Raw genomic sequence first — 13,906 nt, forward strand, 5'->3', positions numbered from 1 at the left:
AAGAAAGATGATGATCATAGACTTGGTTACCTCTCAGAAACGCACTCTCAACACTAAACCACCCCTTAAAGACCCCCCCACCCCCATTAGTGATCTTTTTGTTGTTGTTCTTTTTCTCAACTCACTCTTTTTCTTACACTCTTGAAAAAGAAAGCTTTCAACGTTTCTCTAGTGCAGTGACGGGTCCTCTGTGGAACAATTTGCATTCTCAGTGGGTTCTTTGCATGGTAAAAGGGTCTTTCAGTTTGATGGAGAATGTGCTGGATATGGTTCTCTAAAGCACCAAATACGGTTCTGGTGGTATTGTTGACATCATAACAATAGCAGAGCCCTTTTTGCTGCTGTACAGCACCATATACAGATTTGCCATCAATCTGAAGAACGATTTTACAAGCCAAAGAACCGTCTAAGCATGCTAAGGGTTCTCTGTGTGTTCATGGTTCTATGTAGACCCCTAGTGTTCACTAAAGAACCTGTGAAAGACCCTCTTTTTAAGAGTGCAGGCTACTGTGGCTTTAAAACTGACGTATTCTTACTATCTGAGCGAATCTTCATTCCCCATTTTTAGTGTTCTTTACGGAGCCCTGCTGGTGACAACCTGTATAAATAAAAATAATGCATGGCCATGAGTTAGTAAAGTGTGGGAATGAGATAATTAAGTTGTGGCCACGACTTAGTAAAGCATGGGAACAAGGTCCTAATGCATGGCCATGACTTAGTGAGCCATGATCTTGTTCCTATGCCTTATTAAGTCGTGGCCATTTCCACGCATTAATAAGGTTTGTTGTGCTGGTACGAGTGGATCAGACACAGCAGTGCTGCTGGAGTTTGTAAACACTGTGTCCACTCACTGTCCACTCTGTTAGACACTCCTAACTTGTCGGTCCACCTTGTAGATGTAAAGTCAGAGACGACAGCACATCTGCTGATGCACAGTCTGTGTTGGTCATCCTCTAGTCCTTCATCAGTGGTCACAGGACGCTGCCCACAGGACGCTGTTGGCTGGATTTTGGTTGGTGGACTGTTCTCAGTCCAGCAGCGACACTCTTTTTAAAGGTGTTTAAAAGCCCCACTTGTACCAGCACAACACACACTAACACACCACCACCACGTCAGTGTTACTTCAGTGCTGAGAATGACCCACCACCCAAACAGTACCTGCTCTGTGAGGGTCCATGGGGGTCCTGACCACTGAAGAACAGGGTAACAGAGTATCAGAGAAACAGATGGACTACAGTCTGTAACTGTAGAACTACAGAGTGCAGCTCTACAGTAAGTGGAGCTGATAAAGTGGACAGTGAGTGTAGAAACGAGGAGGCGGTCAGAGTGTTACGCCTGACCGGTGTAAGCTGTTGATAATAACAGCAGACAAGCTGTAAAATACTAGCAAACAGATGCTTTTGATTTTGGCGCATGGAGCATATTTATGGTCAAACATCGGCAACATTACCAGTTAAACTCAAATTGGTAACCCAGCAACATGAGGAACACGTGGACAATGAGCATCTCTATTTCCTGTTTTCCCGTTTTCAGATGATCCTGATAAACCGATACTGTTTATTAATAGGTACGTTATTAAAAGGAGATGAAAGGTAGTTTTAGACAGTCTGTCAGTGGCCTACACACTTCAAAATGATGGTTCTTCAAGGGTTTTTTACTAAAGAAAACAGTTAAACAGAACCGTAAACACTGAAAGAACTCTTTCAATATAGCACCAGCAAGGGTTCTTCTATTGTCATGGTGTCAAGCTCTGTAGTAACCATAGAAGAATGCTTTTGGGTGCTATACAGAACCCCTCTCCAAAAGAGAAACCATGCAAAGGGTTCTTTGATTGTTCATAGTTCTGTGTAGAACCATTTCATTTGCTAAAGAAGAGCTGATGGTTCGGTGCTTCTACTCTCAAGCTGATTTACTGCAGTCATTATTTCACCAGAGTAGCAGCTCTATATGAACTATGGACTCTTAAAGAAGCCGTCGCATGATTAAAGGGTTCTTCTTCAGCAGAACGTGATGATGAAGATAATGATGATGGTGAAGAAGACGCAGATGACAATGATGATGATGATGAAGATGAAGAGGATGACGAAGAGGAGAAACAAGAAGAAAAAGAAGTAGAAGAGAAAAAGAAGAGGAGAGAAAGAAGAGAAGAAGAGAAGGAGAGGAGAAGAAGAAGAAGAAGAGGAGAAGAAGAGAAGGAGGAGGAGAAGGAGAGGAGAAGAAGAGGAGAAGATAAGAAGAGGAGGAGAAGAGGAGAAGAGAAGGAGAGGAGAAGGAGGAGAAGAAGAGGAGAAGGAGGAGAAGAGGGGAAGGAGAAGGAGAGGAGGAGAAGAGGAGAAGAAGGAGGAGAAGGGGGAGAAGAAGAGGAGGAGAAGAGGAGAATAGAAGAAGGAGAAGAGGGCAAGGAGGAGAGGAGGAGAAGAAGAGGAGAAGAAGAGGAGAAGAAGGAGAAGAAGAGGAGAAGGAGGAGAAGAGAAGGAGAGGAGAAGAAGAGGAGAAGGAGGAGAAGAAGAGGAGAAGGAGGAGAGGAGGAGAAGAGGACAAGAGAAGGAGAGGAGGAGAAGAGGAGAAGAATGAGATGTATCCAGGCTTCAGGTGTGTTGCAGATCAGCAGCAGGCTGCAGGAGGAATGAGGAGTAAACAGGCTGTTTACAGTAAACTGTGGTGGTTTGTGTGATTTTCCCATTTTTCAAAGAATTTGTCGCTAAAAATAAATAAACAGTAAATAAACCCAAAAAAAAGATATTTATGGTTCTCTAGTGGATCGTTCCGGTATGCATTTCCTCTTTTCTGCTGTGCCTCGTCCTCCACGACACGAGCCCCTGCGCAGACATCAACATCATCTCTGCAAACGTGAAAAACTCTGCACGCCTCCTGTCTGTGGCGGATGCTGCTAATGCACAAACCTGACCACAGCGTTCTCACCAACCACGAGCTTCACCGGAAACACTGTTTGCTTGCGCTGCTTTGATCTGTTACATATTCTTTGATTGTGTTTCTATTTCATTAACAGCAATAAGATTAGAAAGCAAGTCTGAAGCAGCAGTCTAAAGGACACAGTGAGGACAACAGCGAAAGAAACTGGTCAAAAAATCGAAGCCAGAAGCTGTGAAACTTTTTTTTTGAGGTTTTCTGTACAAAAAGCAGCGGCAGACGAAGAACACAAACCACATACCTGAGTTAAAGTAGAGACCCAAGGTAAAATATTCCTCCAGTAAAAGTAGAAGTTCCTCCCTTTAGACCTCCACTTGAGTAAAAGTACTAAAGTATTTCCCTTCAAATGTACTTAAGTATAAAGTAAAAGTACTAAAAGAGTAATTCTGGCTCTGATGTCCTGTTATCATTTTTATAACCAGACTGGCTTCATGAACTCATTTCAGGTGAAAGTCCTCCAGCGTCTCTCTTGGTAAACCAGTCTTTTAATAGAAGGTCATTAATTAGTGACGCTGACGTCTATTAAAATGATCAGAAGCACAAAACACTGAAGGTAAACAGTTTCCATCAGGGAGAACCGAGTGGCTCTGAAATCACTTTTTACACACAAGCAAAGTTTCAGTTTCAGATTTATTTACAACTTAGTTCCAAGTTTAAGTTGAATAAAAACTGGCTTTAAACTCAGGATCACAGATGAGCTCCTTTACTATGTTGATCTGTAGGCGTCTGTTCATAAACATAAACCAGCCCAAACTCATTTACTATAAAATGAAATGGTGTTTGTAGAAATTCAGAAAAAAGCCGCGTCAGTCTCGACTGCATATGTGGACATATTTCTATATTGAGCTCTATTTACACAAAGTTAGGTTAGTTCATCATTTATGTTGAACAGACTCTCCCAAAGTTTTACGCTGCTGCGCTGACGTTGAACCGCGTGCTGCACTGGGTCGGTCTGACCAACAGGTCAAAACCAGTTCTAAACAAAGTGACCGCTGGGCCCTGATTGGTGCTCTGGCTTTGCGCTTCTTTTGTTTTGACATGTTACGTTTTTATACACACAGAAACCAAAAGGAACGACAGATTTCTCAAAATGTAGGAGGAAAAAGTCGGATATTAGACTCTGAAATGTAGTGGAGTGAAAGGAAAAAGTCGCCCAGTAACGGAGAAACTTCAGTACAGATACACCAAAAATACTAAAGTACAGAAACTAATTACATTTACTCAGTTACTCAGTTACTCAGTTACTCAGTTACTGTCCAGCACTGACAAAAAGTAACAAAAAGTTTTTTTCAACCTCTCATTTTCTGTTAGGCTAAAACTCCTTTTAACTTCAAGTAAACGGCCTGGGCTAAACTCTTGTGGGCCGAACAGGCGTATAGATGTAAACAAGTCCGTTTTTGTGACATCACAAAAACACTGAATTCACAATAGGCAATTTCTGCAGGTTATTTTCCAAATGTGGACCCTGTGGAGTGTTTATATACCCATTAATGTCTTTTATTACAACAAAAAAAACAAGCAAGGACAATTTGATTTTCCATAACATGGCTCTTTAAAATGATTTCAGTGCTGGATTCGAGAAAACGTCTAGAATTTCCCTTTAAATATTCCCAGTGGAGCCACACAGCTGAATTAGGGACTATAATCCATATAATCCATATTAGAGAACTGGATTCAGCCGAGTCCTTTGGTAATATAGGACACGTGGTTTTAATGCTGCGGACTTCAGTCATTATGTCTTATAATGAGGATAAATGTTCCTTCATTCCTCCTACAGCAGTCAGGCAGTGTGTATGAGTAGACTAGTTGCTGCTAAGCATCTGCCAGAGATACCTTTTCTTCTCATGTTGCGCCCCCTAGAGCTCAGTGAGTTCAACTGCAGAGAGAGGCGTGGGTCAAAGCAAACGTTGTTTTCAGAGGAATGTCCTCCAGCAAATCTAACCAGGTTCATTTATTAGAGCCAATAAAAACAATTTATTGTATGATGTCACAAAGGGGAATTCCACCGATTTTTCAAAATTTCTGCATAATTCAAGCATTAAAGTGATTCCGAGCGGTTTGGTGTGAAATGGCTCACTGGTGGTGATGGGAACCAGGGGTCGCCTTCTGGGTGTTATATGGAATGTTGATGATGGGAAAATAGTCATAAATCTGAAAAAAATAGTTTTCCTCACTGCATATTAAGACATGTTTTCAGCCAAAACCTTCTCAAAAGTGACATAAAACAGAGTCTCAGACATCAGGCCATGAATTCACAATCATTTTATTTAATAACTCTCCGTGAGGGAGCGTTTAGAGGTGGACGCCTGGTTCCTATCACCACCACTGTGAGCAGTTCTGACTCGGTAAGGTTCTCTAGAACAGAACGTTTCACACCAAACCGCTCTGAACGACTCTGTTTACATCTCAACACTTAAAAATGCAGGAATTCTGAAACACCGATATAAAAGCTACATCATTTTCAGTTTTCCTCATGTGTAACTGTCAGGCTTTGATCTACCAGGGAAATTACTTGAAATCCTAATCAACGTTGTTAAGATATTAGACTCTGAAATGTAGTGGAGTGAAAGTAAAAAGTCGCCCTTCAGTACAGATACACCAAAAAATATTTTAGTACTGTAACCAATTACATTTACTCAGTTACTCAGTTACTCAGTTACTCAGTTACTCAGTTACTCAGTTACTGTCCACCACTGACAAAAAGTAACCAAAAGTTTTTTTTTCAACCTCTCATTTTCTGTTAGCATCAAAACAGGCTGTTTTCGTCACTGTGTCTTTAAGACTGAAATATGTAAATGAGCTCTGCTCTGATTGGAGGCCCTGTACTATGACGTATTTAAAAATAGCCTGTTAGGCTAAAACTCTCCTTTTAACTTCAAGTAAACGGCCTGGGCTAAACTGCTGTGGGCCGAACAGGCGTATAGATGTAAACAAGTCCGAAGTACAACATCCTGAGGATCCGACCCTTCCTCACCCGAGAGGCCACCCAGGTCACCCTAGTGCAGTCTCTGGTCATCTCAAGGCTTGACTACTGCAACTCGCTCTTGGCTGGTCTTCCCATGCAGACCATCAAGCCTCTGCTGCTCATCCAGAATGCGGCAGCGCGACTCGTCTTCAATCTGCCCAAGTTCAGCCACGTCACCCCACTGCTGCGCTCCCTTCACTGGCTTCCTGTAGCTGCATCAGATTAAAACCCTAATGCTGCCTACAAAGCCAGAAATGGACCAGCCCCTACCAACTTGATGGCAATGGTGAAATCTCGAACTGAACCATGAGCCCTTCGAGCTTCGAGTACAGCTCGGCTTGACCCGCCATCCTTCAAGGTGCACGGAAGACAAGCGTGGAGAATGTTCTCCGTACGGGAGCCCAGGTGGTGGAATGAACTCCCACTGGCTGTCCGAACAGTAGAGTCTCTTACTGTCTTCAAACGCAGACTGAAGATTCATCTCTTTACACAGCACTTAAATCAGCACTGAATTATAAGCTGCACTTATTTTATTGTCCTGCACTCTGTATTGTAGTTTATTGTATTGTATATTATTGTTATTGTATTGCATTGAATGGCTCAGAGTTCTGCGTTCAACTCTGGTTCTTTCTCTCTCTGTATCTACAGTGAATGTGTTTCTAGCCGTATCTGAGCTCAGGACCGTCTTTCTCTCTAACCTACTGGTAACTAGCAGAGACACTTTCTCTAGACAGACAAAGCTCTTCTTGTAAGTCGCTCTGGATAAGAGCGTCTGATAAACGCTGTGAATGTAAATGTAAGTCAGTTTTTGTGACATCACAAAAGCAGTGAATTCACAGTAGGCAGCTTCTGCAGGTCATTTTCCAAATGTGGACCCTGTGGAGTGTTTATACACCCATTAAAGTCTTTTATTACAACAAAAAAACAAGCAAGGACAATTCATGTATTTGCATTAAACGTATTCAGTTCTGCTCAGCCTGATTTTTTATGATGTCACTGTGCACCAGTGGGCAAAATAAAACTGACCACTAATATCATTTTCACCTCCCCCTCCCACCACCACTTGCTCTAATATGATATAATAATACACTGATGAGGCTTTTTTCTGTGCTCACTGTCCACTTTATCAGCTCCACTTACTGTATAGCTGCACTCTGTAGTTCTACAGTTACAGACTGTAGTCCATCTGTTTCTCTGATACTCTGTTACCCTGTTCTTCAGTGGTCAGGACCCCCATGGACCCTCACAGAGCAGGTACTGTTTGGGTGGCGGATCATTCTCAGTGCTGCAGGAACACTGACGTGGTGGTGGTGTGTTAGTGTGTGTGTTGTGCTGGTCTGAGTGGATCAGACAGCAGCGCTGCTGGAGTTTTTAAACACCTCATGCCTGGTCAGTGTGAATTACTATGTAATTTGCTTGTTGACTTACTATTGTTGGGTCTTAAAGACAACCAACTCAACCCACTAGCCTCTAACATTAACCTAAATGTTTACATTAGACTGCCTATTAAAGATTTTATGAATAATGATTTGTTATAAATAATGAACAGAAGGTGTTGCAGGTAGTGAAGGTTCAGATGGGTGAGCTGTATCGCGACCACAGGCGTCTGTTCTGTTTGTGTAGTGTTGGAAAGAACCAGTAAGGTACGCTGGTAATAACAGCGTCAGTATGTCGATGAGGGGCCCAGTACAGATTGCCCACCACCTTTGACGCTGTGCTACCACTAACACATCGCAGTACAGCAGGAGTCATGATTTGAGTTGTTCAATCTAATCAAAACTAGAGTAGAGATAAAAAAGGAAGTCCAAACCATCTGATGAGAACTGGCACACAGGAATGTGGGTCCCCATTTGATAGAAGTGTTTTACAGAGACAGATACGTGTGGTTTTCAGCAGCTGATCATGAGCCTGGATTGTTTCGCCCGGTTGTTTCTGGTAACAGCGCTGCTCAACCTGAATAGCCACAGGATGGCAGCAGCAGACTTGCATTCTCCACTGCCTGAAAAGAGCTCCCCAGCTTTTAGCACCTTTACTGAGTCGCCAGTTCTCACCAGACTGTGACATCAAACACTTCTAGCCCATTTGTTCTGTCGGGGTTAAAATGAGCCGATCACGAGACGTTTATTAGAGCTGAAGTAGGGTTTGTTCTGTTGTGTGGAAATGTTACACATGTGGCGCTACAGATACAAGCCAGATTAAAATAAACACACACACACACACACACACACACACACACACACACACACACACACATATATATAACTATATATACACACACACACACACACACACTCACACATATAAATATATATAACTATATATACACACACTCACACACACTCAAACACACATATATGTTTATATATCAATGTTGTCAGAAAAATAACGTTTTTCAGTTTTTGGCATAATTTAAAAACACCTTTTGTCCTTGACATTGCATTTAAATTTCATGATGAATGGACTAAAAGAAATGACGCATGTCTGAAATGCCGACTGCAGCTATATATGTATATATATACGACCGTTGTCGGAACAAAACCTCATATCTCCAAAATGGTAACTTTACAGGAGAAGGAAAAAACATTCCTAACTTTTAATGTATGTCAATGGAACCAGACGTCTTTCCAAGTACATTTGGGCTGTTTCTGTTTATCCATTCATCATTAACCTTAGCCACAATGTAAAGGAGATTAGGCCCTTTTAAATTATGTACAAAACTGAAAAATGACAAAAATGGAGATACAAGGTTTTGTTCTGACAGCAGCGATACACACACACACACACACACACACACACACACACACACACACACACACACATATATATATATATATACCTCCCTCACCTAAGTAAGTATGCTGAAATAAACGGTAATTGCATATTTAATTGTGTAGCATTGTGTTTCTGGATGTGTTCACTTAGAAAATAAACAACACATGGAGTTTGACTGAAGACGGCCAAACTTTTTTACATAACAGTGTACACATCGTCTTCATCATTGACCATTTGACATGAAGACTGAACGGCACAGCCGTGTGGTTTTTCAAAGGGAAATATCAGCTATGAACTATAAATACCATTTAGGTTGCAAATAATTGAGATGACAAAAGGAATATTATTATATTAATAAAAATAATTATAATCATTCTGGTAAAGTAGATGGCATGAACTCATGAACGGCATACCCAGATGGTAAGTAGTGAACAGAACACAAGAGTCTGTTATTCTACGATAGTTATTTAATAATGAAGCTATTAAAGCTTACTTGTATTGTATTTATAAGGATTTATGATGAAGATCAATACTTTTGATACTCAAAAATATGACTTGATGAGCTTGATGCTGTATTGATCAGCCCATGAGCTGCCTATAGACCTCATAGGAGCACCCGTGTGTGTCAGCGTAACTGCCTTTTTCCAGTTTTAACAGCCATCTGGTTTTGTAACCCAGCGAAACCCCTCCTAGGTCATACGTGAAATCATGAGGGGCAGTCGTGGGCTGGAGGTTGGGGAGCTGGCCCTGTGACCGGAAGGTCGCCGGTTCGATCCCCAGTGCCGACAGTCCATGACTGAGGTGTCCTTAAGCAAGACACCTAACCCCCAACTGCTCCCCGGGCGCCGTGGATAGGGCTGCCCACCGCTCTGGGCAAGTGTCCTCACTGCCCCCTAGTTTGTGTGTTCACTGGTGTGTATGTGGTGTTTCACTTCACGGATGGGTTAAATGCGGAGGTGGAATTTCCCCAGTTGTGGGATCAAAAAAGTATCTCTTAATCTTAATAACAGGAAAGTAAGGATGCTAAGAAAATCTTTTCTGGCAGGAAAATATCCTTCTGAAAAAGACTTTCTCTTTTGTTGAGACATAACTTTAGAGAATATTAATATAAAGCAGAAGGTTTCAAATATACAGGGTTCTTTCTGTATTCAAATTCTGACAGATCCCATCAGTATGTTAATAGTTAATCGCAATAGCTGATCCAGTAAACACACTACAGTCATCTAAGCAGGACAAAGCAAGCCATTCACCTTCTTAACACCTTGAAGTGTGAACAGCGACCTAACGTGAACCCTGAGTTAAAAGACATTCCTGGTGACACTGTGGTGATTACATTGAAGTGATTTAATTAGTGGTCTGCCAGACAGATGCTCCTCTTTTCTCTTTGATTTCATGCAGATGAGTAGAATTTCACACATCATTTTGTTTCAAACATCTATTATGCCCAAAACATATAATACTACAAAGATAGTTTACCTGCTAACTCAGAGTATGGACATTTCTGGTGCTATGGATATGTATACTATAATTGTGTCGCCGACATTCCCAAAGGCATCAAGTAAAATGCGAACAGGAGTGGGCCCAGAACAGAGCCCTGGGGCACACCACAATGAATATCAACTGCTATCAAGACATCAGGTCTCCGGAGTTAATTATACTCATCTTTCAGTTTAATAGCTTAAATCAGGCCCAGAAAGACTGACGCACTTTCCGATGTAATATATTTTATGTAGCGCTTAAGATGAAAAGGTACAGGACATTAAACGCTGGTTATACTTTCTGACAAAAAAAATAATGATTGAATATTACTGAAAACAATTACTCAGAAAAGCAGTTTGGAAAAGGATGAAAAATTATACAGTACTGAGGAAACAAAGTAATTATTTCCAGTTTGATAAATGCTCTTTCAAGTGCATCTGGGAAAAACATCTGTTTCTAATGGGAAGTTAATAATATTAGGCGTGCTGGGAATTATACTTTCAACACCATGTGTAAGGGGTAATTTTGGAATTAGATTGAAAGCATGTGTGGAGGGTCTTAAGTCACAAAATGTTTCATGAAGATTAGAAGAAACTGGTGACGATGAAATTCTGGCTTAAGACCCTCCACATGTAGGGACAATAGCTACCTAACAAACTAGACAAACAACTAAAAAAAAAAAACACGATAAAATGATCAAGATAAAAGCGCTAAAGTGACAACAACTCAGTTAAATGTAAACATTGAGAAAATATTGCACTTAACTGGCTACTGCTGGCTTTGGATTAGGCAGCGCTTTGATGTAGATCATTTTGCCACGTTATTTATTTATTTATTTATTTATGTATTTATTTATTTACTTACTTACAGTCTTAGAGCTGTTTTGCTAGACAGCAATTTTCTAATTTTCATATGTCACATTGCATTTTTTTCTCTCTCTTTTGATTCATTTTGATCGCTGGCGACTTTTTTATACGTACGGTCGTGGGCAAAAGTTTGTGCACCCCCGGCCAGATGACGCGCTTTACCGATTTTCCAAATAAACGGGAGTTAGCCTGCGCACACGTGTGATGTGGCCTGTGCAAAAGTTCTGGCACCCTTGGCGTTTTATCTTTTTATTGCTTTTACATTGTGATCATCTCAGTAAAAACAAACAATCAAACAACAAACAAACAAACAAACAGGCAGAAACCTTTCAAACCCTGCAGTAAAACATTCAAAAAACTGCGTGTCTACGTTCGTTCCCCTATAGAGAGTGTGCTACCCTAAGCAAAGCGACAATATATGTGACTTTTTTAAAGAATTCCCTGCGTTTTGAGGGGCTGTGCAAATAAATGTGGTTGTTATTAGTTTGTTGGTTGTGTACTGGGGTCATTAGTAGGAGCGGTAGCTTTAGCGTTAGTATCAGTGTTCTTATTAACCAATCCCAGGGCAGGAGGCGGCGCAGTGCTGGCCAATCGCAGCGCGGGAGGGCGGGGCCTGTCTGAAAACGGGTGGGTTACAAATGCGGGCTGAAGCTCATATTTCCAGCATCCCGGAGCTGCGGGTGTGGAGCAGCAGTACAGACTGAGTTCAGCATGTGGAGCCGAGCAGCGGAGCTTCTCCTCCAGCTGGCGTGGACAGCCTGCTGTGTCACTGCCATCCAGAGGAAAGACCTCTTCCCCTATGGACCCCTCAACGGCGACCTAACTCTGCCAGAGGGAGACGATGAAACTTCCAAAGTGATGACCCTGACCAAGCCCATGTACTTCTACGAGACTGCCTTCAGCAACCTATACGTGAGTTTTTAGCTCAGAAGCGGCACGCAGACCATAAGTCTGGCTTCGTTTAGGAACCCTGTGAGGAGTGGATGGTGGTAGCCACTGTAATGGAGTGAGTGGTGGAGCATTTGGTGGAAAAGCACAACTTTCTGCAGAAATGTGTGGTCAGTGGGTCAGTCATTCATTTGGGAGGATCCAGCCATGACTAACTCTGCTCAGTGTCAGGTCTGACTGTTTATATAAGTCCTGTTTGTGGCAGGATTTCCTGCTCATTTGGATGTGCTTGGAAAGTGTTCAGTCTCCTAATGATTCCCAGAATCCACACAAACCACACACTATTCAAAGTATTTTCATAGTTTTCTTGAGTGTAGCACTAAAAATGTCCAGTACCCTGCTCAGAAGCCCTTTTTCTCCCAAAACGACGGCAGAATTCAGTGGTTCAGTTGTGATTCAGAGTGGGTTTGGTGTGAAGTGGTTCGGATGTCTTCACAGTGGTGGTGATGGGAACCAGGGGTCGCTATGACTACAACACAAATATAGACATTTTATTTACTGTCCAGAACCACCAGAGAACCGACACGGGTCTTCTGAGCTTTTATATGGAAAGTTGACGATGTTAAAATAGTAATAAAGCTGAAAATGTTTGTTTTCTCCGGGACTATTCTGCCTAACAGCGCCCTACATGTATCCCTCCACCACAAAAAGTGGTTATAAAGGAGGTTGTTTTGGCTGAAACCTTCTCAAAACTATCATAGAACAACAGATCAGGCATCAGGCAGTGAATTCATGGCCACTTCATGTAGGAACTTTCTGTGAGGAGCTTTTAGAGGGGGACGTCTGGTTCCTATCACCACCACTGTGAGCAGCTCTGACTCTAAGTTTCTCTAGAGTTTCACACCAAACCGCTCGAAATGACTCTGTTTACATCTTAAATGTTTAAATGTGTAAAATGTTTAAAAAATTGGTGGAATTCCCCTTTAAACGTCCCTATTGGTAAGCCTATGTGAGTAATGGTGATATGTAAGTAGATAATGGGAAATTTTTAAAGGGCCCATATGATGAAAACTGATGTTCCTTGCATAAAATAAGTTAAAGCTTCTTTTGGACGCCTCAAAGCTTTAAATAGAGCGTTAAAACCGAATATTCACTCTCTAGTACATACAGTCCATATGCCGCTGGTGTTGGAAGGAAACCTCGTATCTCCAGAATAGTGACTTTTCAGGAGGAGGAAAAACCTACTTTACTGTTAATGTAAGTCAATGGAACCAGACGTCGTTCCAGGTCATTTTGGGCCGTTTGTTTGGGTCCATCTTGGAATTTACACACAGTGTACAGGGAAACCGACGCTTTTAAATGACGTCAAAAACGGAAAAAAACAACAAAAACTGAGAACCGAAGTTTTCCTCCAACAGCAGCGTTATGGAAAAAACTGCTAGCTTTGAGTTCAGTCTTTCTACATAAATCAGCCTTTCCAGCCTATAGCTGTTTAGCTCCGCCCACTCACACTGACGTCATATGTTTTATGTCTCATTTAAAAAATATTTCGGTCCCAACTTTGTGAAGGAGGGGCAGCCAATCAGAGCTAATTTGCATACCCCAGTCTTAAAGTAACACAAACAGCCGGTTTAATTCGGAAAATGGTCACGTACCAAATGAATTACAATAAATGTGTCAAAACACTCAAAAATGTGTCTTTCCCTGAAGAACCTTTCAATGGATGGCTCTTTCGAGAACCCTTTTTCTGTAAGTGAGACATGAGAAGCATTTCAAAGTTTAAAGAATGTCCGCGTGATGTGAAGGTTCTTGGAAGAACCCTTAAATTGATATAGAAAGGTGCTTCTTCTCAGTCCTAGATCTTTCTTTTGGAAACCGAAAGTGGTTTGTGGGAGTAAAGAACCTTTTAAAGTTTAAATGACCCTCCAAAGACCCATCATGCAAAGGTTCTGGGCAGAGCCTATTAACTGGTACAGAACGTGAAGGTTCTTTAAGCCTTGAGAAC

At 41.7% G+C, this 13,906-nt stretch overlaps 1 protein-coding gene across 5 annotated transcripts in view; it reads left to right on the forward strand.

Annotated features, from left to right (window-relative positions):
• Nucleotides 1–11,695: 11,695 nt before the first annotated feature.
• nid2a (nidogen 2a (osteonidogen)) overlaps nt 11,696–13,906 on the forward strand; it is a 92,162-nt gene continuing 89,951 nt past the window's right edge. For all 5 annotated transcript variants that reach the window (XM_037542259.1, XM_037542262.1, XM_037542261.1 and 2 more), the window contains exon 1: nt 11,696–11,925. In XM_037542259.1, the coding sequence (XP_037398156.1) occupies nt 11,725–11,925 (201 nt within the window). In that variant the 5' untranslated portion in view covers nt 11,696–11,724. The remainder of the gene's footprint in view (nt 11,926–13,906) is intronic.

This window comes from Pygocentrus nattereri, chromosome 10 (assembly GCF_015220715.1).
Source record: "Pygocentrus nattereri isolate fPygNat1 chromosome 10, fPygNat1.pri, whole genome shotgun sequence".
In the NCBI taxonomy this organism is placed as follows: Eukaryota; Metazoa; Chordata; class Actinopteri; order Characiformes; family Serrasalmidae; genus Pygocentrus; species Pygocentrus nattereri.